The sequence below is a fragment of the Prionailurus bengalensis genome, chromosome B1 (assembly GCF_016509475.1).
Source record: "Prionailurus bengalensis isolate Pbe53 chromosome B1, Fcat_Pben_1.1_paternal_pri, whole genome shotgun sequence".
Classification (NCBI taxonomy): Eukaryota; Metazoa; Chordata; class Mammalia; order Carnivora; family Felidae; genus Prionailurus; species Prionailurus bengalensis.
This window is the reverse complement of record NC_057344.1, coordinates 133760100-133781883: the sequence shown is the minus strand read 5'-3', so window position 1 is coordinate 133781883 and position 21784 is coordinate 133760100. Positions and strand designations below refer to the sequence as shown.

At 36.8% G+C, this 21784-nt stretch overlaps 1 protein-coding gene across 1 annotated transcript; it reads left to right on the top strand.

Annotated features, from left to right (window-relative positions):
• The first annotated feature begins 9367 nt into the window (after positions 1-9367).
• Positions 9368-21285, top strand: DMP1 (dentin matrix acidic phosphoprotein 1). Its single transcript, XM_043572215.1, has 6 exons — positions 9368-9572; positions 13881-13955; positions 14404-14451; positions 16710-16742; positions 16932-16979; positions 18830-21285. The coding sequence occupies exons 2-6, from the start codon at positions 13902-13904 to the stop codon at positions 20198-20200; spliced, it is 1554 nt and encodes a 517-aa protein (XP_043428150.1). The 5' UTR covers positions 9368-9572; positions 13881-13901; the 3' UTR covers positions 20201-21285.
• The last annotated feature ends 499 nt before the right edge of the window (positions 21286-21784 follow it).

Sequence of the window (21784 nt, the reverse complement as noted above, 5' to 3'; positions counted from 1 at the left end):
CTGACCTTAACGATCACATTCAATATTAATTTTCTTTTTAAAAAAAAATTTTTTTTTCAACGTTTATTTATTTTTGGGACAGAGAGAGACAGAGCATGAACGGGGGAGGGGCAGAGAGAGAGGGAGACACAGAATCGGAAACAGGCTCCAGGCTCCAAGCCATCAGCCCAGAACCTGACGCGGGGCTCGAACTCACGGACCACAAGATCGTGACCTGGCTGAAGTCGGACGCTTAACCGACTGCGCCACCCAGGCGCCCCTAATTTTCTAAAAAAAGAATATTTACCTAAAAGACTATATATATATATATATACACACACACACACACACACACACACATATATATACACACACACATATATATATACACACACACACATACACTTACATATATATATACATATACATATGTATATATATACATGCACTTACCTAAAGACATAAAACAAATGTACAACTTTAACAAAATTTACAAAGCAAATGTGTATGTAGCTACCAAGTTACAAAACAATACTGCTTAGCTCCTCAGGAGCTTCTCCCACACCTCTTCCCCACCTCTATCCCCTCCCTGCTCCCAAAGGCAGCTCTCATCCTAATTATGTCATCACTTCCCTGCTTTTATGCATTCTAAAATACTATCATTATAGTTTTGCCTACTTTCAAACATTATATAAATGATATCATACAATATGGCTTCTTCTGTTTTTGTATTCTTTAACTCAACATTGTTTTTCATTATACATATTGGTATATACCTTGTTTTTGTTTTTTTATCCCCCCCACCCCAAACCCCTCCAGCAACCCTCAGTTTGTTCTCTGTATTTAAGAGTTTCTTATGGTTTGTCCCTCTCCCTGTTTTTATATTATTTTTCTTTCCCTTCCCTTATGTTCATATGTTTTGTATCTTAAATTCTATGTATGAGTGAAATCATATATTTGTCTTTTTCTGACTAATTTCGCTTAGCATAATACACTTTAGTTCCATCCATGTTGTTGCAAATGCTAAGATTTCATTCCTTTTGATCTCTGAATAATATTCCACTGTATGTATATACCACATCTTCTTTATCCATTCATCAGTCAATGGACATTTGGGCTCTTTCCATACTTTGGCTATTGCTGACAGCACAGCTATAAATATTGGAGTGCATGTGCCCCTTTGAAACAGCACTCCTGGGGCGCCTGGGTGGCGCAGTCGGTTAAGCGTCCGACTTCAACCAGGTCACGATCTCGCGGTCCGTGAGTTCGAGCCCCGCGTCAGGCTCTGGGCTGATGGCTCAGAGCCTGGAGCCTGTTTCCGATTCTGTGTCTGCCTCTCTCTCTGCCCCTCCCCCGTTCATTCTCTGTCTCTCTCTGTCCCAAAATAAATAAACGTTGAAACAGCACTCCTGTATCCTTTGGATAAATACCTAGTAGTGCAATTACTGGGTCGTAGGGTAGTTCTATGTTTAATTTTTTGAGGAACATCCATACTGTTTTCCAGAGTGGCTGCACCAGTTTGCACTCCCATCAGCAGTGCAAAAAGTTCCTCTTTCTCTGCATCCTTGCCAATATCTGTTGTTGCCTGAGGTGTCAATGTTAGCCATTCTGACAGGGGTGAGCTGGTATCTCATTGTGGTTTTGATTTGAAAGAATTGCCTACTCTTCCTCTAAATCTGTGCTGCACCATGTGGTAGTCACTAGCCATGTGTTAACCGAGCATTTAAAGTTAAATTAATTAAAATTAAATAAGAGTAAACACTCATTTCCACACTTCCTTTGGCCACATTTTAAGCTCAGTAGCCATGTATAGCTACTGGGTACCACACTGAACCATCTAAATATACAACATTTCCATGATCCCAGAAAGTTCCTCCAGGGCCCAAACTATAACTTATTCATTTTATATCTCATGCCCACCACAGTACTTGACACAACAGGCTTTTGACAAATGTTTCCTGAACTAGAGGAGGTTTACAGTCCAGTGGTGAAAACAGAAAACACAACATGCTATTAAATGAGGTTTCAAAGGCTGAGAACATTACAATAGGGGCTGATATAATAGTTCCCTAACATCCTAAAGATGTGAAGAGGCAGCTCATCTATGTAATGCAGACCTAGAGACTATGAAACAAGATGACCCACTTCCAGCTTATAAGGGAGAGAGAGGAGAGGAAAGGAGAGATTTTTTTCTGGAGAGAGTTGCAATACACTTGCATTACCCCCACTCCCTAATCACAAGGTAAAGGGGGGATAAGGAGACAGTTGCTTTCTCCTCAAAATATCCAAGTGAGAAAAGTATTAAGAAGACCATTTAAACAGCTTGCTGGTGGAAACTAAAGACTTCAAAAGTACATAAAATCCCTGCTCTGTCATTTGTTGACTATGGGATACTGGGCAAGCTACCTAACCTCTTGAAATTTCAGTTTCTTCATTTGTAATTTTGAAAAATGAGAGTGCTTATTTCATAGGGTTAATGTAAGAATTAAATGAGTAAACCAATGCAAGGACCCATAATAACAGCTTATTTAATTTTATTTGAGTTGGATGTTCTGGTTGACAAATTCCTTTTACTGCAGATCTTTCAACATATTCTTTTTTTTTTCAATGTTTATTTATTTTTGACGGGGGGGGGGGCGGGGAGGGAGACAGAGCATGAGCAGGGAAGGGGCAGAGAGAGAGGGAGACACAGAATCTGAAGCAGGCTCCAGGCTCTGAGCTGTCAGCAGAGCCCGACGTGGGGCTCGAACTCATAGACCACGAGATCATGACCTGAGCTGAAGTTGGATGCTCAGCCAACTGAGTCACCCAGGTGCCCCTCTTTGAACATATTCTTAAGCTCACAAGCTTTTAGCAGACAAGCAGAAAATCTAGCTATCCACTAACCATGTGTGCTCTTTCTTCTACAATGGGGAGAGTTGTCTCTGGGAGGCACTTGTCCAGCTCAAGACCACATCCTCTGCACTTCTGCATTCAGATATGGCCATATCATTCATTATCATGAATGGAGTAAATTACATTGATGGAATGTGAGTGAAAATGATATGTAATAATTCTAGGCAGTATTTTCCTTTTTTCTTCCTTTACATATTCTACCTTATCCACTGCTGTTTTGCCTTAGGTAGCAGACAACTGAGTTATTAATTATTTTAAGCTAATGGTAGGCTATTATTTTATTTTATTTTTCCTTTTAGCTTCAATCCACACACTCTATCTCTTCTCCATTCCTCATATTCTGCAGGCAGCTGAAATCTCATATTTTGCTGTATGTCTTTTAACGTAAGGATAACTTAGAAAACTCTGTTGTGTTGTTTTGGGTATGTGTTTTTTGAATTCATACAAAAAAATATGGTGCTAGAAGTCTTTTTAATACATATGTATAGATTAAGGAACTGTATTATCTATCAGAGCCTATTAATTCTTTAAAATGTGATGTTATATTGTATTAATACTTTGCATGTGTTTTTTTTTTTATTGGTAGAATCTAAGGTAGTTGCCAGTGCCTAGAACAGTTTCTAACACAAAGAAAATACAAAAATCAACAGCCGAGCAAATGTTTGACAAATATACAAATGCAAACTTAAAAAACCTAATTGTTTCAAAGAACAAAACACTAATGTGAAAAGATATATGCACCCCTATGTTTACCGCAGCATTATTTATAATTGTCAAATTATGGAAGAAGCCCAAGTGTCCACTGATAGATGAATGGATAAAGAAGCTGTGGTCTATATGGACACATACATACAGACACATAGATGCATGATGGAATACTACTCAGCCATAAAAAAGAATGAAATCTTGTTATTTGCAATAATATGGATGGATCTAGAGAAGAAATGCTAAGTTGAAATAAGTCAGTCAGAGAAAGACAAATGCCATTAAATTTCACTCATACATGGAATTTAAGAAACAAAAGAAATGAACAAGGAAAAAAGAGACCATCCAAAAAACAGACTCTTAACTATAGAGAACAAACTGATGGTACCAGAGGGGAAGTGGGTTGGGGGATGGGAGAAATAGGTGAAGAGGATTAAGAGTACATTTACCATGATGAGCACTGAGTAATGGATAAAATGTTGAATCACTATATTGTACACTTAAAACTAATATAACACTGAATGTTAACTATATTGGAATTTTTAAAAAGTTTCATTTTTTCCCCAGAAAATAACCTTACTTTACCTAAATTACATGTTTTAAAATGAAAACAAGATACTAATTCATAAGAATATTGCCTGGAGAAAGATGCCACACTATTTAGTGTGTTTTATTTCACCCATTTAAATTCAAAACTATAATATCACATGAGTAAGGAAGAAGCGATAATTGTAATCTTTAATTTATGTATCTTATCAGGACATCTTATTGAATGCTCATTGTGTTGAGTTTGCATTTTAATAAATATAATTCACATACAATAAAATGATCTATTCCATCTGCACTTCATACACTTAAATTGTATAGACTGTCCTTTAAATTATATTTTTATTTTTATTTTAGAGAAAGAGAGACACAGTGTGAGCAGGGGAGAGGGCAAAGAGAGAGAATCTTAAGCAGGGTCTACGTTCAGCACAAGAGCCCAATGTGGGCTCACTCCCATGAACCTAGGATCATGATCTGAGCCAAAATCAAGGGTCAGATTCTCAACTGACTGAGCCACCCAGGAGCCCTCTACTTTAAATTATTAAGTAATGTTTCTAATAATCATAATTTTGTAATTTTTATGTTACCCTTTAATTATAAAAAATCTGAGTTTAGTATTGATAACATAAAAATAAGGAAATAGATTTCCTAGACAATAAAACATTTGATAACCCTATGCATGCTAGAGGCCTGGCTAAGTATCAGGCATAATTTTTTTCCATAACTTTTTAGAATGGAAAATTTCAAAATATATAAAATTAGAGAAATAGTATAATATAATTATTGTCCATACTTAGCTTCAGGGGTGATTAATTCATGGCAAAGTTGGTTTCATCTGTTTCCCTACCCACTTATCATCTTTCACTTATTTTGAAGCAAATTCTAGACATCGTAGTATCTCAGTATCTTTAAGTTAAGAATGCTTAAATACTATAGTCCCATTATCATGCTAATAATAATAGTTCTTTAAAATCATAAAATTTCAAGTCAGTGTTCACATTTCCAATATTTTAATAAATTTCATATTTTCCAGCATATTTTTTGGAATTAGGATACAAATAAAATGAATACATTATTACACATGGTGGTTGCTATGTCTCTTAGGTCTATTTGAATCTATAGGTTTCTCTCTCTTGCTCTCTTACTTGAATTTAGTTGTTGATGAAATCAGGGTGTTTGTCCTATAAATGTTCCCAGTCTGGGTTCTGCTGACTGAGTCTGCAATTTGATTTGGGTTTGCAAAGTGATGGTGTTCTAATTATATCCTTCCTTCTTCATTCATGTCTATAAAGAGAAACTTCCTCATCTGTTACTCAGTGGCATAGTTCATAAAGAAACACAGAATAAATGTTTAATTATCTTCTTTTATATAAAGTTTTAAAATAATGAATTTTGTAGTGATCAGGATGAGAAATTAAGACAACAATGCCACTCATAATTGCATCATAATGATTAAAACACCTAGGAATAAATTTAAGCAAAAGGGCGAAAGACCTGTACTTGAAAACTATAGAATATTTATGAAAGAAATTGAAGATGACACAAATAAATGGAAAGACACACTATATTCATGAAATGAAATAATTAATATTGTTAAAATGTCCATGGTGCTCAAAAAAAAATCTACAGATTCAATGCAAACCCTATCAAAATATCGATGGCATTTTTCACAGAACTAGAACAAATAACTTAAAATTTGTATGGAACCAAAAAATACCCTGAGTAGCCAAAGTAATCTTGAGAAAGAAGAACAAAGCTGGGGTTATCATATGTCTCTCTGATGTCAAACTATATTACAAAGTTATAGCAATTAAAACAGTATGGTACTTGCACAAAACCAAACACATAGATCAATGGAACAGAATAGAATTTAGAAATAAACCCCATGCTTATGCAGTCAATTAATCTTCAATGGAACAGCTAAAATATGAAAGAATGAAACTTTCTTATACCATATAAAAAATAAACTCAAAGTGGATTAAATACATGCAAGACTAGAAATCATAAAAATCCAAGAAAACATAGGTAGTATGAGACATCAGTCTTAGCAATATTTTTTGGATCTGTCTCCTTATACAAGGGCAAGAAAAACAAAAGTAAACAAGTGGGACTACATAAAACTAAAAAAAAAAAAAATTGCATAGAGAAGGAAAGCAATAAAACATAAGGCTTCCCTCTGAATGGGAGGAGATATTTTCAAATAATGTATCTATTAAGGGGTTAATATCCAAAATATGTAAAGATATATGAATAATTATTTTCACTGCAGCATTATTTATAATAGCCAAGTATGGAAGCAACCTTAGTGTTCATCAATAGATGAATGGATAAAGATGTATATACACAATGGAAGATGTATATACATAATGGAATATTACTCAGCAATAAAAAACAATGAAATCTTGTCATTTCCCCTAACATGAATGCAGCTAGAGGGAATTATGCTAAGTGAAAAGAATCAAAGAAAGGCAAATATATTATTTCACTTATATGTGACTCTAAAAAATAAAACAACAAAACAGAAATAGACTCATAGATACAGAGAACAATCTGGAAGTTACCAGGGGGAATGGGTTACAGGGACAAAATAGAGGAAGGGGACTAAAAGGTACACACTTCCAGTTATAAAAGATAGGACATGGAGAAACAATGTATAACATAGGGAATATAATTAATAATACGTAGTAATTTTGCATGGGGGCCAATGGTAGCTAGATTATAGCGATCACTTCATAATGTATATAAATGTTGAATTACTATACTGTACACCTGAAACTAATAACATATTGTATGTCAACTACACTCTGTTAAAAAAATAATGAATTTGTTAGCATCTTCCAGTGTTGGGCAATTAGGAGTTTTTTGTATTGCTTTGATTTTGGTATTGTTATGAATGCTTCCTTCTGCTTACTCATGCATAGGGCTTGCTTTGGCAGAACATATACTGCTTACTCCTGCATAGATAACGTAGGTCTTGTGGTAGTTGGCAGTTTGTCCTCAGCCACTTTGTTTGGAGTTTGTGGGTATAACCTATCATGTAGTGTTGTAACCAGTCTCCAAAATGGCCTGAACCTTTCCTCTGTTCCCTGCACATTCATTCTGATCCTCACACCAAAAGGCACAGACTTTTTCTCCTTCTGAATCTGGGATGGCCCTGTAGCTGATCTGACCATAGAATATAGAGAGTGATATTTTGGGCAGCTCTTGGACCCCAGCCACCATGTGAGAAGGCCAAGCCACAAAAAGAGGCCATGTAAAGGAGAACTGAAGTGTTCAGAATAAGAGTTTCAGCTGAACTCCCAGAAGACAACCATATGAGCGAGTTATCTTGAATTCTAAAACAATGTCCTATAACATCCTCCACCAAAATCTTCCCAGGATCCACTCTGACATATGATTAAAAGGTTCTTATATGATAGACCTCAGTCAAGACCCATGAAACCACCTGGGAGTGTAACTGAGAACCAGAACAGAACATTGGGAATTTATAGCTTCCTCATATTAAGTCTGGTCTTCTAATCAACCTTATATCAAAGTAGACTCCTTTCTCCTCATTTTCTGCCCCCTCCCACCCCACTGAGTTCACAATGAATAAGTTGAGAATTCATATATTTGACATTTGTTTTCTGGATAAAGTTGCATACCCCAATTCTCTAGAACCAGCTTGGTAGGAGTATCAACTAACACTTCCAACAGCCAGGGGTGTCTGAGTGGTTCAGTCAGTTAAAGCGTCTGACTTTGCTCAGGTCATGATCTCACTCAGGTCATGTTCTTGCAGTTCGTGAGTTTGAGCCCTACATCGGGCTCTCTGCTGTTAGCGCAGAACCTGCTTCAGATCCTCTATCCCCCTCTCTCTCTGCCCCTCCCTGCTCATTCTCTCTCTCTCTCTCACTCAAAAATAAACATTAAAGAAAACTTCCAAAAGTCATCAACATGTTCAAAAAATTACAGTGAGTCACACAAACTAATAGATCAGCCCATTTTAAAGCAATCTATTAGGTTATTCATAAAAGTCTTTATTGAGTATTTATTATGACTCAGGAACCTAGGTATTAGGGTCCTGGATATACACCAGTAAACAAAGCAAATATCTCCACTCTTGAGGAAGTTAAATTTTGGTAACTTATATTCTTTAAATAGTTGTTCAGTGATCATCCCATTGTTACTTAAGCATTCTCTTTGGGAGGTGCCAACTCACTTCCAGCTCCCTCCAACAATCTTCAGTACTCCCCTGAAGACTCCTGGCAATTACTATTTTATCTGTTTCACTACATTTTCAGTGATGGCAGAGTCTCCTGGAACTTGGTTTTTCCATATGCCACCCATCTAGGCTTCCCCTTTATCCAATTCTGATTTCAAAGAGTCACCAGAGTTATTTTTTATAACCATTTTTTAATGTTTATTTTTGAGAGAGAGAGAGAGAGAGAGAGAGAGAGAGAGAGAGAGGGAGAGGGAGAGAGAGAGCGAGCAGGGGAGGGGCAGAGGGAGAGGGAGACACAGAATCCAAAGAAGGCTCCAGGCTCAGAGCTGTCAGCACAGAGCCCAATGCAGGGCTCGAACTCATGAACTGCGAACTGTGAGATCATGACCTCAAAGTCAGATGCTTAACTGACTGAGCCACGAAGGAGCCCCAGAGTCACCAGAGTTAAATCCAAAATGTGGCAAGAAGTTGGAGGGAATAATGAAGTGTTAGATTTAAATTATTTTTGGTTAAAAACAAAAATTACTTAGGGTGGTAACTTAACATTTCCAATCACCACAGAATTCTGTAAGTAATGCTTCATTAGATTACCAAGAATTTTGGACTTTTGTGTGTATATAGGGGTTAGGGAGATGGGAGGAAAAGGAGGTAAGCAGTAGAGGTTGTTAAAAGATAAGAAGGGAGAGGATAAAAGCTTATATTCTCAACACCATCAATTTAGGCAAATCTAGTATTTTAGAAGGTTCTTCATGTACAACCTGGAAATGTACATTAACAGGAAACTTTCTGCCCACTCCTTGCCTCTCCTTTTCCCATCCATGTGTCTGCTGGGATCTGTCAGTAGGTGGAAAACATTGTCATTGTTTATAATGCTCATAAGCCTTCATGGATGTGAATGACATATATTTAGAAATCAAAATAAAGCTTTAGGAAGATCTTCAATTTAATGGAAACTAGTCTAGTCATTTGGGAACCACAAGAGCTTTTTAGGGAAAATCTGCCTCTGCAAGTTGGAGGAAGTGTGGGTGTATTGGAGTCCCGGTGACACCTTGTGATGTCAGTCACCCCCTGCCTGAGGTTGATTGGCTATGAAAAGCTGAAGCAGAGTTTAAATTCCTGCACCATGAGAGAAGTGAACATCAGAACATCAACACAAGAGTGGCTTCACTGGGCATAGATTTCCTCTGTGAGAACTTCAGACTCATTGTTGAGACTTTTGGGGAAAAGTCTTTGTGAACTGAAGAGGGTAAGAAATTTTCATTTTTGAAAAATTTTAAAATGACTTCTGCTATGTTTGGAAAATATTAAACATGTATATATGTTGAGAGGCATTATGCCATGCAGAAGAAAGATGGGGAGAGCTGAGCCTTGGGTTAAAATGATTCCCAGTTTTGTGCCTGATGTTTATGCCACAGCAAATAATGATATTCAAGTGACATGTTAAGTCAATAGAACCAGATGTTCTCTATATTACTCTAATTAGACCTCTGCATTCAGGAGGCCTATGGAGAGTCATTTTGAAGATTAGCTTTAATTAGCAAAACAAAATTTTACATTTAGGTTTTATGGATATAATGACGTTCATGGCCTACAAAACATTATGAAAGAATCTAAAGTAGACTAGCAGGACTTCCAAAATATAGTCTTTTAAATTAAAATCATTTAATGCTATTAATCTAGATATATCCAATAATATTCATTATGAACTGAGTAACTGAAAGAAGATGCTAAGACTACTGAAATAAACCAAGGATGTGATAATTACAGTATTTTTGTATTGTCTACTTAGGTATTTGTGTTAGCATGATGCCTTGCAAACAGAATGCAATAAAATGTTGAGTATAACTATCTTTTAAAAACATTTTCTAGCATAGAATACTTAAGAAATATATATTCCAATCCATGTGTATTTTTATTTACTGCATTTATTCCACTTCATCCAAATCAGAAGTGTCTGTCTTCCATAATAGAAAATGGGAATTGTGGTCAGGCAATGCATTCTCTGTTACATCTAGAAAATCCCACATGTAATAGCAGTACTTCAAGCAACCTGTCTTTTCTTTAGGAGCAATAGCTTCTAGTGAACCATACTTTCTGTTTACCTGAGGGCCAAATGCACTATCCTACTTTGATGTGGTTGGTTGGTTAAAATGTGTGAACAGTTTTCTAAGGGCATTAGTCCACTTACCTACCCCAAAATGGTAATGTGGACCAATGTGCCTCAAATGCTTAGACACCTTCCAAATTTTAATTTGAATTTTAGGGCACCTTGGAGTTATTTTATTGTGGTTGAAGGCATATGATGTAGGATTGATTGTAATTGACCTCAAGACAAATATAATTGGAAGGATTTGATAGTTTTATTGCCTTATTTGTTTGGTTCTCTGAAATCCTGATATAATCATATCCTGGCCAAATTCCATTTTATTTTAAAAAAGTAATAATGAGGGACACCTGGGTGGCTCAGTCAGTTAAACGTCCAGCTCTTGACTTTGGCTCAGGTCATGATCTCATGGTCTGTGAGTTCAAGCCCCATGTGAGGCTCCATGCTGACAGTGCAGAGCCTGGTTGGGATTCTCTCTCTCTCCTTCTCTTTCTCTTCCCCTCCCCCACTTGTGCTTTCTCTCTCAAAATAAATACATAAACTTAAAAAAATAAAATAAAAAATAAAAACACTAATTGAAAGCCTAAATTAGGGTTAAAGATCTGACTTCTTTTAATGCTTGATGGCAGACTATATATTCTATGAGAGGCAACTTCAGCTCTTACAGGACCCCAGGCTGTCTTTTATTTTTGTTCAGGAAATTATTGCTTTAGGTCAGGGTGCTAAATGGTATTTCTAGAAGCACAAGCAAGTTACTGCATCTTTCTTATGTTTCATAATATTCTATCCCTAAGAAACTTGAACACTGGAAACACATACTTTCTTTGCAAAAATACACAACATTCATTAGTTTAGGGCATCCCTTAAGTTTTTTTTTCCTATTTAGATAAAAGAGAATCAACAAAACAAAACAAAAACAAGAGGAGAACTCTATTGGCCTTTATCAAGTCTGGAATATTGCTAGCTTTCAGAAGAACATCAGAGATTATCACCCTACTCAAATTTCACTTTGAAAATTAAAATGGTGAACAATCTAATTTTCATTCGACCTGTGACACCAAAACCATTAGCATGTAGTTATTTTGAGAATATCACATTTAAGGGAAATGTTCCTTAAAAAAATGAACCTATGAACTTAAAAAAACAAAACAAAACAAATCAAAAAACAAAAAAAACTTTGATTGTGGGAACTAACGGGAAATAGAGTGGAGGAAAAATTTTCCTCTACTCTTGTAGGGTCTCCAGCTGGGTTTAAGAATTAAACTGACATAAATCAGATTAGCTGGAGAAAAGCAAACATGTTTCATTAACATTTTTACATCTCCATGAGAGCCTTCATAAGAGAATGAAGTCCTGAAGGAGTGATCACAGAAGGCTTTTCTACCTTTTAGATAAAGGAACAATACACCTGTAAAGAACTGACAAGACAAGGGGCTTTGGGCTGGGATGTAAATTACAGGGAAGTGATTAGGAAGACAGGATTAGTTTAACAAGGTTTGTACAGATTTCTCTCAGCCTTAACCTTTCTTCTCTCAGGATGAGAGTGTCTTCCTTCCTCTTGGTGTAGTGAAGCCAACTTTCACATGGGAGTTTCTTGCTTTCAGGAAGATAAAGGAGGATCAGAGCATCTTTCTTGCATTTGCTGTTTCCCAAAGGCCTTTAGCTCGAAATAATTTTTATGTCAAGGAAGCATATTTTGGGATGCAAGATATTCTGGTTTCCTTCAGAAGTAATATTTTTTTGAATTAGGTTTTAGATGGAGTTGAGCATTTTCATATGTTTTTCTGTTAATTTTAGGTAGAGGATTTGAAAAAGAGCTAAAAATATCAAAACACAAAGACTAATATGAACTATGCTGAATTAGAATAAAGAAAATACCACAAATGAAGAACAACTATGTTGAAGTGAGATAATGCTCATGATATAAAATGGGAGAATCTATTGGACCATTTGACCTGAAAGTAGAAATGAGCAACATTCTCAGTTTCCTTCGGATTTCTACTGTTTTCTTGAATAAATTAAAAAATAAGATTAGATGACTTCTAGGGCTCAATGTTACAGACATTATTCAGCATATCCAGACATTAGTGAGCAATGTATTCTTATTTCTTAGATCGGAGATTAAAATCATTCAGAGTATCTTAAAAACAAAAGTGAAGTCTGAAATAAACTTTCAGGATTTTGCACAAAATGTATGGAAATCCATCTGACTAATTTATTAGGGCAACTACAAGGCTAACAAGTGCCGGGCAAATTATTTTTCCTTTAGATCATTTCAATAACCTTTTGCATTAGCATGTAGTAAATCTATTTTTAGATACAGAACAAGTTGTTTTCCAAACCACCAGTTCTTGAGGTGTGAAATGAAGCCACCCTTCAGGAAAATACAGTTTGATTTGGCATGTTTCTCTCAGCGTAATTCACAAGTACGTCCCAAAGCTCTAATCTTCCTGAGATCCTTCAGTAATGCAAATGACTGAATTTAGTCATTTAAATGAAAGAATTTAGTATAATCTATGTATAATATATGACCAATTGTAGCACAGTAGATATTAAGAGCTTTCTGGAGCTGTACTATGTAAGCTGCCATAGTAAACCTCTGCAGATCAGGAAGACAAAAGGCAAAAACAATCTATGTTGTTTAAATATTATTTCGAAGTTATAAATGTGACCGAGAAGCAATGTGTGTATGTATATATGTGCGTATATAGACAAATGATGATGACCTATCGATGGTATCAGTACATTTTGGTTTAGGTGTGTATTTGCCAGGTTGCTGTGCCACAATAATGTGCATAATTATCATAAAAGTGAATTGATCAGAAATTTCTTGATTCCTCTTTCTTTACTTGTTCCTCTATTTGTCCTATTTTGTGTGTTAGGGAAGAAGCATTTATAGACCTTCTCACTGAAGTATTTCCAATTTGTCTCTTAGAAGTGAGGTTTCTTTTTAACCAGTTTACTGAGATATAATTCAATATATACTTTACACACTTGAAGTGTACAGTTCATTAACTTTTAGCCATTGCATAGAGCTGTACAACCTTCAGCAAAATCAGTTTTAGAACATTTTCATCACCTCCAAAATTCATTCCTTAACCTATCACCCTCAAACTCTCCTCCAGTCCTGGGCAAACACATCCTTTCTATCTCTATAGATTTGCCTATTTGGGACAGTTCATACAAAAGGAATCATACAATATTGTGCCTGGCTTCTTTCACTCAGTATAATGTTTTCAAGGTTCCTCTGCTTTGTAGCATGTATCAGTACTTCATTCCTTTTTATGGGTGAATAATATTCCATTGTATAGATACAGTACTTTTTATTTATCTATTCATCAGTTGATGGACATTTGGATGAGTTGTGCTTTTCAATAGGAAGAAAATGTCAAAAAGTTAAAGCTGTATTTCTTTAGCATTAAGGAAAATATCTTCTGTCCTTCATCACAGGCAGAGTTGCCACTGCCGGCTATGAAGACCAGCATCCTGCTTTTGTTCCTTTGGGGGTTGTCCTGTGCTCTCCCAGTAAGTATCATGGCAGAGATATATGAAAAAAGGCCATTTATACCTAAGATTCCACAATTTGCATTGGCTATAAGCCAGATGGCTGGCTCTAGATGAAAACAGTAGTTTCTTAGGAAGCTGTTTTCTTTAAAATATCATCTGAATTATTCCTTATGCTGTTTATTCACATAGCTAGGATTCTCATTTTTCTTCATCATCAATGGTTCTCAAAGTGTCATCCCCTGAGCAGCAGCAGCATCAAGTAGGATTTTGTTAGAAATATAAATTCTCAGGTCCTGCCTCAGACCTACTGAGCTGTACTCTCTAAGGATGTGGCAATTTTTGGTTTAACATGGCATCTAGGTGATTCTGATTCATGCTAAAATTTGACTGTCACTGCTCCTAAGTGTCCATAGCTACTGCCTTGGAAATTTCTCTGTGGGCTAACCATGTATACTAAATTTTCCAGGTAGCCAGGTATCATAATACTGAATCTGAGAGCTCTGAAGAATGGATGGTGAGTAGAAATAAGATTAAAAAATATTTTTAATTTAATATCATAGTATAACCAAATTGGCTCCACTGCAAATGTTGAAACTGCTAATGATTTAATGAATACCTTAATCTAAGATATAGGGCTATAATTTCTAGTTCATATGAAAAAAATTAGTTCATATAATGCTTCGACTTCAACTTAATAGTATAATTTGGTAAGGAGGCATTTTTTCCATTTAATTTTATTTTCATAATGGATGTGTGCAGTAGCAGAAGGGGATGGATGACAGTGAACCAAGGCTGCTCTTTGGAGTGCCAGCTGGCTCAGCTGGTTAAGCGTCTGACCCTTGATTTCAGCTCAGATCGTGATCTCACCGTTGAGAGACTGAGCCCCTGTCATGCTCTGCACTGGGCATGCAGCCTGCTCAAGATTCTCTCTCTCCCCCTCCCTCCCCTGCTCATGCTCTCTCCAAAAAAAAAAAAAAAAAAAAAAAAAAAAGACTGCTCTTAAAGGATTAGGACGAGAGATCTGTTTTACCAGGAGATGTCTGGAAGGCAAGAGGTCAAGTCTTAGAAAGTGAGAAGAGAAAGAAGAATGAGAGGATACCAGAGTCTCTGGAATAACACCTAAATGTTGATTGCGTGTTGACTCTGAATGGCTCAAGAACCATTGCCAGGCTGTTCTGTGCTTTACATGAAAACACTGAGACACAAGGAGTAACCTAGTCTGTCTAGGTTACACTGTTAGTAAGTGTTAGAGCCAGACTTTAAACCCAGGTCACCCTGGCTCCAGAATCCACATTCTCTATCAGGGTGTTATATCCCTCTCAGGAAGGGCCAAGTCTAGAAGACCAGTAGGTTCTCAAGATTGAAACTACAAATAATGCTTAAAATTTTATGCTAAGGCAGAGTGTTTTGCTCATAACCTTGTTTCCTGTTGGCTTTTGCACATGATGCAGCTTGGGCACAACACTATTAGTGGTGGCCAGATAATGTCAGAGGCTTGAGATGGGGTCCTGTCCCTGCCTGAGATTAGAATAGACATCGCAGGATTTCTTATATGAACTTTCATCAGAGATGTCTTTCTGCTGGTTAATTGAAAAGTAGCCACTGCAGATCCTCCCTCTTATTCAACCAAACACTCTAGAGTACCGCAAACATTTGGCATGAGAAAAATACCAATGTTTGCTCCCTTTCATCCCTTAATTCCAAATGATAACAGACAGAGTTATCTCTGAGAGCCTGCCATTGTGCCTCCCTGCAGAGTTACAGGGCAAAGACTTAGAGTGATTATATCTCCTTCCTCTGGGGAGATACCCCTGCCTAGCATAGCTGAGAGGCTTGTTAAAGACATGTTGATAGCAGCTCCAGTGCTGTACTCTGCAGCTCATAACCATCACTTAGCAGTGTGGAACCAGGAGGGATTTGAGGGTTTTGCTGTGCTTGAGGGAAAGGGGGAGTGTAGATGAGGAGAAGGCACCAGGATTACAAAAAGTGAAATAAATCAGAACTATGCCCTGATTAAGTTTCAGACTTAGGTTTTTGGTTGTTTTTTTTTTCTTTTTTTTCCTCATGGAGGTGATCTTATGTGATTCAAGAAGTGTTTAGTGGCTTTCTCAATTCAGTTTTGTCTACTACTGAATTTTATGAAGTGAGGTTCTCAAAATGCATTGTTTCTTTATATCATACTGAAAAATTCTCAAGATGTTTCCAATTTCATCCTCACAGCAAGTCTGTGGAGTATGCACAGTTGTTGCTAATATTCTTAATTTATAAATAAGAAATTGACATTGGACAGGTGAAGGGAATTGCTCAAATTCACAGAGTGACCAAACATTGCAGTTTACCCAAGACTTAGGGGTTTCTTGGAATATGTGAATTTCAGCACTAACATCAGACAGTTGGTTTTCAGGGATAAAACCAAAACCAAGGAGCTAATTGAGACTTAAATCTAGGTTCTAAGCTTCAATGCTGTTTTTCTTTCCTATGTTACATTTCATCCAGGTTGTATGAACAACCAGCTTCAAAGAAAGTATATTTTTTCTCTAAGTGAAGTATCAGAAACACAAAAACCTTCCCACAAGATCTTTTCCAGGCCATTGGGTCACCTCACATTCACTTTTTTTTTTTTTTGCCATTTCACCATAAAATGTCATACCTCATGTAAATGTAAAATATATGACAAGAAACTGAAAAAAAATCCCTTAAAATGACTTTAAATATTTGCAAGACATGGTCTATCTGTGAAGGAGTAACTTGTTTTTTTTCCTTTTTTTACAGGGTAATTTGGCTCAGACACCAACACCACCCTTGGTAACTATCTTGTTCATTTTTTTGGTCATAAACATCTCATAAAGTAAATTTACTTTAACACTCTTCTCATCACCTTAGGCCATTTGGACAGCAGTAAATCCAAACCGCAAGCAACTAATGTATATCATATATTTTTCTTTCCTTGGGAATTACTAACAGGAAAAATAAACAACTTCTTTTTCCTTTTAGGAGAGCAGTGAGTCATCTGAAGAAAGTAAAGTTAGCTCAGAGGAACAGGTAATTAAACAGACCTTTCTTAACTTTTCAGACTACTTAGGAGTTGAAGGAAATGATGTTAGATTAAATTACCTGGCAACAATTCTAAATGTAATATTTTCTAACCTTTGGTTATGCTAGCTAAATAGTCCCAGAAAATAAGAAAAGAAAAATGAGTGGGAGAATTCAGATGTTCATTCCATATATATCACTGGGGCCAGAATGTAGACATTGTGGCTCATAGTTAAAAAGAATACACATACAAACACACACACACACACACACACACACACACACACACACAAATGGTCATAAACCATGATAGACAAGTAATTGTTCATTTATCACTCTAAAATGTTGCTTTTATAATTGGAGTAGTTCAGATCAGGCAGAGAAAGCCTTCTGGCTCACATGAAGCACTTGTTGGGTCTAGAGACCTCCTCCATGTTAAGTATCTTGTTGGAGGAGAGAATAGGAAATCCCTGAAGAAAGTTTAATAAAACAGCTTCTTTAGTAATGACTTGTCTAAACAGTCTCAATGGTGATTCTGGGAATGAGAAAAGCTGAATTAGTTTATAATTATATCCCTTTAATAAAAAGCTGGCTTTCTTTCTCTTGCGTGCACACTTTTTTTTTTTCATTTTTCTAAGACTAAATGTCATTACTTTTTTGGCTCTTCTATTATTTTGACTAAACTCAAACCTGTGGGGCTCCAGAGATTCCAGGAACCAGGTTTCTCCCTGAAGCTTTGACCCATGTTGCACTCTACCTTCAACCAGTTAGAGGATGAATTATTTGGTTTTTTTTTTTTTTTTTTTTTTACCATTATTTACTAAAGGTTTGTCAAAGCAACAGTCTAGAAATTTACAGGCATAGAATTGGGGCTGTTTTCTGGAGATGTGATTTATTGCCTCCATATTCTCTGAGCTCTCAAATGAAAGTAATAGTCCCAGTTTGAGAAGTGTGTAATATGTGCCATTGAATTATGGGAACTAAAAAGATGCTTAGTTCCAGGACACCAGTGTAAATCTAGCAATGGGAAGACATATCATCATATTGTACTCCCAAATGGAAAGTCAGACATTGATCAGTAGGGGCAGGTGGAAAAATAAAAAAACAAAATTGGCAAGGATGCTCTGCTATGGGGTATGGTAGAGAGAACAGATTTTTCTAGAGCATAATGAATGAAGACTCACTATCTTTCCTTGTCTGTGTAGAGCATACAATTGTTCGACTTATGGGGATAATCTCTCTGAGCTCACACTAAGAATAAGCTTCCCTGGTGGTCTCACTAGTTGCAGTCTTTTAGCTAAGCCTTCTATGGGCAACTCTGCCTGTGTGGGTGAAGTATAAATACGGTTTGGGTGAGATGTATATCTTACTATAATATTTTACTATCATTTTAGCTAAAGGTTTCATTATACTGCCCTAGTACATTTTCCCCCCCAGAGTTGAGAAAAAAATATTTGGGTCTTTTAAAAATCACCCAATATTTTTAAAAACTCTGTTTTAAACCAAACAATTTGATGAGTATTACAAACCATCTCTTTAATGTACAAAAAAAATTCTCTGAGAGTTTCTTCCTGGGATCAGACTTACAATATGATTTGAGTTTCATAAATGTGATTTCTATAAAGGTTTTTGAGAAAATTTCTACAGCATTGAGTGAACTGTGTCTATATAAAATGGAATGACTTGAGTTTCAACTCCTCTTCCTTCCTCTTTAACCTCTGGTAGAGATGTTATTGAGCAGTAAAACTGATCATGGGCTAGAAGGAGGGACATAAGAAGAAGAAAGTAGAAAGAGCCTAGATAATACCCTCTGTATCAGCTCCTGGCGTACTGACATGTTTGTTAACCCCAAACTCCAGGCCAATGAAGACCCTAGTGACAGTGTTGAATCAGAGGAGGGCCTTGATGATCATCAACATGTGCATAGACCAGCTGGTGGCCTCTCTAGGAATGGAGGAAAAGAAGGAAATGATAAAGATGATGATGAAGATGACAGTGGAGATGACACTTTTGGTGATGATGACAATGGGCCAGGACCTGAAGAGACACAAGAAGGAAACTCCAGACTCAAAAGTAATGAAGACTCGGCTGACATCACACAATCCAGGGAAGACAGTGCACCGCGAGGGGAAGACAGTGCCCAAGATACTACCAGTGACAGCAGGGACCTTGACAGTGAGAATGAGGTGAAGAGCAGGTCTGAGGGAGGTGGCTTTGCTCAAGATAGTGAGAGTGAGGAACACTGGGTGGGAGGTGGCAGTGAAGGGGATAGTAGCCATGGGGATGGCTCTGAGTTTGATGATGAGGAAATGCAGAATGATGATCCAGACACTATCAGGAGTGAGAAAGGCAACCTCAGAATGAGCAGTGCTAGTGTCGAATCAAAAGGAAAGAGCGATGAGCAAGCAAGCACTCAGGATTCAGTTGACAGCCAATCAATGGAGTATCCAAGGAGGAAAATTTTTAGAAAGTCCCGCATTTCTGAGGAGGATGACATAGGTGACCTTGATGATAGCAACATAATGGAAGATGTCAAGAGTGACTCCACAGAAAACACCAATTCCAAAGATGCTGGCCTCAGCCAATCCAGGGAAAACAGCAAAAGTGAATCTCTAGAAGACAGTGAGGAGAATCAGTCTCAAGAAGACAGTCAAAATGTACAAGACCCCAGCAGTGAATCTAGTCAAGAGGTTGATCTGCCATCTCAAGAAAATAGTAGTGAATCTCAGGAAGATGTAGTGAGTGAGTCCAGGGGTGACAACCCAGATAATACCACCAGTTACTCAGAAGATCAGGAAGATAGTGACTCCAGTGAAGAGAACAGCTTGAACAATCTCTCTAGTTCAGAAAGTGAATCAAGAGAGGAGCAAACTGACAGTGAATCCAATGAAAGCCTCAATGACAGTGAATCCAAGGAAAGCCCAGAGTCCACTGAGGACGAGAATAGTTCTAGCCAGGAAGGCCTCCAGTCTCACAGTGCCTCAGCAGAGAGCGAGAGTAAAGAAAGCCAGTCCGAGCAGGACAGCCAGTCTGAAGAAGATGATGTCAGTGATTCTCAGGACAGCAGCAAATCAAAAGAAGACAGCAACTCTACTGAGAGCAAATCAAGCAGTGAGGAAGATGGTCAGTCAAGAAACACTGAGATAGAAAGCAGAAAATTAACAGTTGATGCTTATCACAACAAACCCATTGGGGATCAAGATGACAATGACTGCCAAGATGGCTATTAGCATCAGCATCAGCATCACTAGCTTTCCTAAGAAGTGGCTCTCACATACAGGAGTCTTGGGGGTTGGGGAATAGGGAAATCATTATAACTATAATTTATTGATGTTTTTATCAGAAGGACAACCAGAGGCCATTTCTTTCTGAAAGGAAATGCTGGATATTATATTTGTTTCTAGAGTGTCACCAATTTATAGGGGTTTAAATACTGTCAAATGATACCAGAACACACTCAATGAGACTGGAAGCAAGGAAAGATGTACAGCTTCACAACTGAAATAGTTACTAACTCATTAACATAACAGTTATTGAGGTTCTATTACGTACCAGGTACTGTGCTAGGTGCTGGGATATAATGAAGCTTAAGGCTTGTTTCTTGCTCCTGAGGAGCTTATAGAGGGATAAATAAAGTTCAAAAGCTAAAGAGGGATACATATGAGGGAAACAAGGATTATAACAATGCAATGTGATGAGTGCTGTAAGAGGTATGATCAAAATACATGGAAGCACAGAACATGGGACTAACTGCCTTGGATAATCAGGGAGGGCTTCAAAATAGGACACTAGACTTGGAGCACTGCATAAGATTTCTCCATTGAAGACAAGAGAATTCTGTTTATCCTTGGGATAAGCAACAGTGAATCCTATATGATGAAATATTTAGTTTGTGAAAACACTTTCAAATTACAGCACAGGAGGTATTTTGGATAAACAAAACTTTGTTTTGATGCTTTTTGAGGAATTCCCATGAACACTGCCTCACTCACAACTGGTGATATGATATGGAAGGCTGGGTGGGAAATAGTAGAGAGATCCCTCTTTGAATAGATAGATAACTTTTAGCTTTATTTTTTCCCTAAAGTCAGTCTATGTGCAATTCTGGAAAACTATTCTCTGAGTCTTTTACATATGTTGCACATAGCGAAATTGTGTACATAGAATTCAATTGATTTTTGCCAAATATCTTTTGAAATGTTACCTCAACATAAAATATGTTTTGTAATAAAGACAATAATATCTAGAAGAAATGTGTGCTTATTTTATAGTGATATTAATTATTAGGAAACATCTGTATTAAACAACTCTTCCTTTAAAACATTAAAGAGTAGTTTCCTTTCTTCCATTAAAATAAATGATTTTCCTAAATTATTTCATGAAAATTTTATTTATAATTCAGGTAGAATTTTGATAAAATTACTTTATGTGTTGCTTATATTTTATTAAATATACCTGTTAGAGATAAGGAAAAAAGAAAATGAAGCAAGCTTTCAACATTGCTTAAGGCCATGCCAAAAGTTCATAATGTTTGGGTTTAACATTAGTTCTTGCTGGTATCCCAGACTGTCATTTGTGTAAACTCTGGAATCTACAGGGAAACATATTTCTTTTATTTTTTAATTATTTGAAAGAAACTACTGTACATCAGCACTTTTACTTTTCAAATGTGTCCATTGGAATACATCAGAATTCCCCTACAAATTTATTAAGAGAATCAGGAAGATTTTCTAACCTTCAGTCTGACCCTCCCCATCCTTCCATAAGCTCAATTCCCTTACAATGTCAAAGCTGAGAATATTAGAATATTCTCT

Coding starts and splice junctions, on each gene's coding strand:
- DMP1 (XM_043572215.1), top strand. CDS start 13,902: ATGAAGACCAGCATCCTGCTTTTGTTCCTTTGGGGGTTGTCCTGTGCT. Junction 13,956..14,403: donor GGTTGTCCTGTGCTCTCCCA/GTAAGTATCATG, acceptor TAAATTTTCCAG/GTAGCCAGGTATCATAATAC. Junction 16,980..18,829: donor AAGTTAGCTCAGAGGAACAG/GTAATTAAACAG, acceptor CCCAAACTCCAG/GCCAATGAAGACCCTAGTGA.